The 3,293-nt window shown below is 46.6% G+C and overlaps 1 protein-coding gene across 1 annotated transcript; it reads right to left on the reverse strand.

The window, feature by feature from the left end:
• Nucleotides 1-28: 28 nt before the first annotated feature.
• Nucleotides 29-1,340, reverse strand: LOC125527469 (probable nicotianamine synthase 4). The gene has a single exon (XM_048691975.1). The coding sequence runs from the start codon at nucleotides 1,287-1,289 to the stop codon at nucleotides 297-299; it is 993 nt and encodes a 330-aa protein (XP_048547932.1). The 5' UTR covers nucleotides 1,290-1,340; the 3' UTR covers nucleotides 29-296.
• Between the last annotated feature and the right edge of the window lie 1,953 nt (nucleotides 1,341-3,293).

Consider the following 3,293-nt stretch of genomic DNA (forward strand, 5'->3'; position numbering starts at 1 on the left):
GGGGGGGGGGGGGGGGGGGGGGGGGGTATTTGTGAACGAAAATCATCTTATTCCCAACTCATACACCTACAACAACACATAATGTTCCATTGCACACTATCCTGATCTACCCTGCCTTTCGGAAACTGAGTGTACAAGACATGCACGTGTAAACACCACACCGACATTATTGGGTACAAACAACACATTAATTGAAATGCATACATAGATAGCACTAGCGGGAGTAGGAAAATTACCACGTACTGTACGATTGCAAGCAATTTAGCAGCCGGGTACGGACGATGACCTCACAGCGATCAGAAGGCCAGTTCCGCGTTGGCAAACTCCTCTCTCTTCTGGGTCACGTCCGCCACCATCTCGCCGAACCTGCAGGGCGGGCTGACCACCGGCACCGTGCCCCGCGCGTACCGTCCACCACGCCCGTTGCCAAGTCCATACTCATGCACGTCGTTGGTCTTTTGCGCGATGATGACGGAGTTCACCACGTCGTCGTCTGGGTGACACACGGCGAGCACCTCGAACCCGCCTCGGCCGATGTCCTGGGGATCGACGATCGGGTACAGGAACCCACGCGCCCCGTGCGCGCTGCGCACGACGAGGGCCGCCCCGTCCGCCATGTGCGCGCCAAGGTGCGCGATCACCTTGGCCTTGTCCTCGGCCGCCATGCCCACGAGCGCGGCCAGGAAGACGACATCATACGTAGCGAGCACGTCGGTGAGGTCCGCGACGTCGGCGGTGTGGAACGACATGCGGGCGCCCACGTCCCTGTCCGCGCGGAACAACCTGCTCGCGCGGGCGTTGGCCGCGCCGCACAGGTCGTAGTTGTCGAACACCGTGTCGGGCAGGTGGCGCGCGGCGAGGACGTAGGAGCTGAACGGCAGCGGGCCGGAGCCGATGAAGGCGACACGGGCCGGGGCGATGCCGCCGGGCACGTAGCGCGACAGGAGCTCGTACTCCAGCTTGCTGAGGTTGATGTAGTTGCTGTAGTAGGGGAAGACGCCGAGGTGGTCGAGCGGGTTGTCGAAGGCGGCGAGCATGTCGGAGTAGTGCGCCTCCAGCTTCCCCTCGGCCTCGGAGCAGAGGCGGATGAGGCCCTCGCGCATCGCTTGCGCCTCCGGGCCGAGCTCGGTCACGTCCACGGGGCTCGGGGGGACGCACGCGGTGACGAGGTCGGTGAAGAGCGCGTCGACGGCGGGGCACGGGCTGAGCGAGGGCAGCTTGGCGATGGCGGCGTGGAGGCCGGTGATCTTCTGGACCAGGGCGTCCACCTCCTTGTTCTGGGCGTCCATTTTAATGTGTTCTTAGTGGAGTGGCCGATCGAGTTGCTTGATGAGCTATGGAACGAGCGGTACGGGGTATATGTAGTGTAGCTGCCGTTAGAGCACTCATCGACGGAGGTGGAAAAGTTGTGCATGCATGCAAGCTTCACGCGTCCCTGCCCAATATGGCTGGTTTCATGCCTCTGCTCTGACGTGCTCACGTCCGGCTGATGACGTGGACAGCGTTTTCTATGCCCTTTTCCTCTAGATCGTTTTTTTCCGGAAAATATAAAGAGTGTACACAAATTAAGGAGGATATTTTTCTTTTTAGACCTCAACGCGGATCTTTGGAACATGGGACCAATGCACTCGAAATGGAAAAACAGTTATAGAAAAATCAAAAAGAGTCAGGAATTTCTAGAACTTTATTGCAATGAACATGATCTAGTGCAATACCCGTGTGAAAAGTTTCATAGAGGAATGACTATTGTGGTATTCTGGGAGAACAAACAAACAAACTCGACACTATACATAAGTTACTATTCATGCCTTTTGTAATCTCAGATTTGTTTTCTTGGCCGTGGAGTCGATCGAAGCTAGTCCTTCACAAAAAATTTCACGAGTGTAATGCTTGATCATGTTTGATTCCAAAAAGATTAAGGAATTTTTGACTCTTTTTGAACTTTCTAATATTTTCTTTCATTTTGGGTGTAATGGGACCCGAGGCCCATTGTCTATTTCCGATACATAAATTGCTTTAACTAGATAATGCCCCACGCGTTGTTGCGGTAACTTTATTAAAAAATGTGTAAATAGTTGCTAAAAATAACTATATCTAATGAAAAGAAAGTATAAGCTTGAAAATCAATAGAAGAAAGAGTCTAAAAGTAAAATAAAAACTTTTGAATTACAGTTAAAAATGTCATTAAAAAAATGTGAAGAATGACTAATATGAATGTATGACGTGGCAGTGTTACATGCATAGACTAATGCAATTGAAAACAATTGTAATTTATAAGTTAATGCATGACTTGCTTATGTGGTTGATTTTGCATGACTTAGTGGGGGAGAAGACTTAAATGCATGACTTAGTAGGACGTTGAAGTGAGCTTAAAAATTAATAAAAAAAGTGTTTAAAAGTAGAATAAAAACTTCGGAGTTACATGATAACATGAATGTAAGATGTGGCAGCTTACATGCATAGACTAATGCAATTAAAAATAATTGTAATTTATAAGTTAAATGCATGACTCGCTTATGTGGCTGATTTTAATTGGCTTAGTGGGACATAAGACTTAAATGCATGGCTTAGTGGGATGTTGAGGTGGACACTTTGCATGTTAAAAGAATTGGGATCAACTTTTTAAGAATGCACGATTATGATGATTACTACCCGCCAGATTGATCGATATTGCCGCCAAAGCTAAGCTCATATGTAACAAGAAAAATGCCGCTGTTAGAAACCAAATTCACTTCATTCTTTCAATATGCAATCGAACTTACTTCAAGCCAATGGTTGCGACCTCCGGATGTGACTTTAGGTGGCCTAGCCCACGTGGCGCTGATCTTGGGCATGGGATGTACGTAACTAAATGGTCCTATCATTTTATTTTACCGGGGAATTAAGAGACGAAAAGTATACTTTTCTCAGATATATAGGTACAATATTTTATAAAACCAGATGGTGCTCCGCACGTTGTTGCAGGAATGTTTTGCAATATTTCAATGAAGTTTTGGTTATATGGAACATGAATATTTGAAATAATAGTTTTTGAAAGTATATAATAATTTGATTTAAATATCATAATAGAATGGAATTGTACATGCATGCATGTTTGCATGTTGAAGTGGATTTTTAATATACATAGTTGCATGTTTTGTGAGCCTTTTTCTATGCATGTTGAATGATGAGATGACATGTTGTATGTTGAGAGAAATATGTTAGTGGGGGCTAGCTATTTAGATATGAAAGATATACATGTGCAAATTAAGATTCATTCTTTTTAAGTAAGAGGATAAGGGGCATCGTCACTA

This window comes from Triticum urartu, unplaced genomic scaffold (genome assembly GCF_003073215.2).
Source record: "Triticum urartu cultivar G1812 unplaced genomic scaffold, Tu2.1 TuUngrouped_contig_3984, whole genome shotgun sequence".
NCBI lineage: Eukaryota > Viridiplantae > Streptophyta > Magnoliopsida > Poales > Poaceae > Triticum > Triticum urartu.

Excerpts from the sequence above, each read along its gene's own strand:
- LOC125527469 (XM_048691975.1), bottom strand. The coding sequence starts at position 1,289 with ATGGACGCCCAGAACAAGGAGGTGGACGCCCTGGTCCAGAAGATCACC.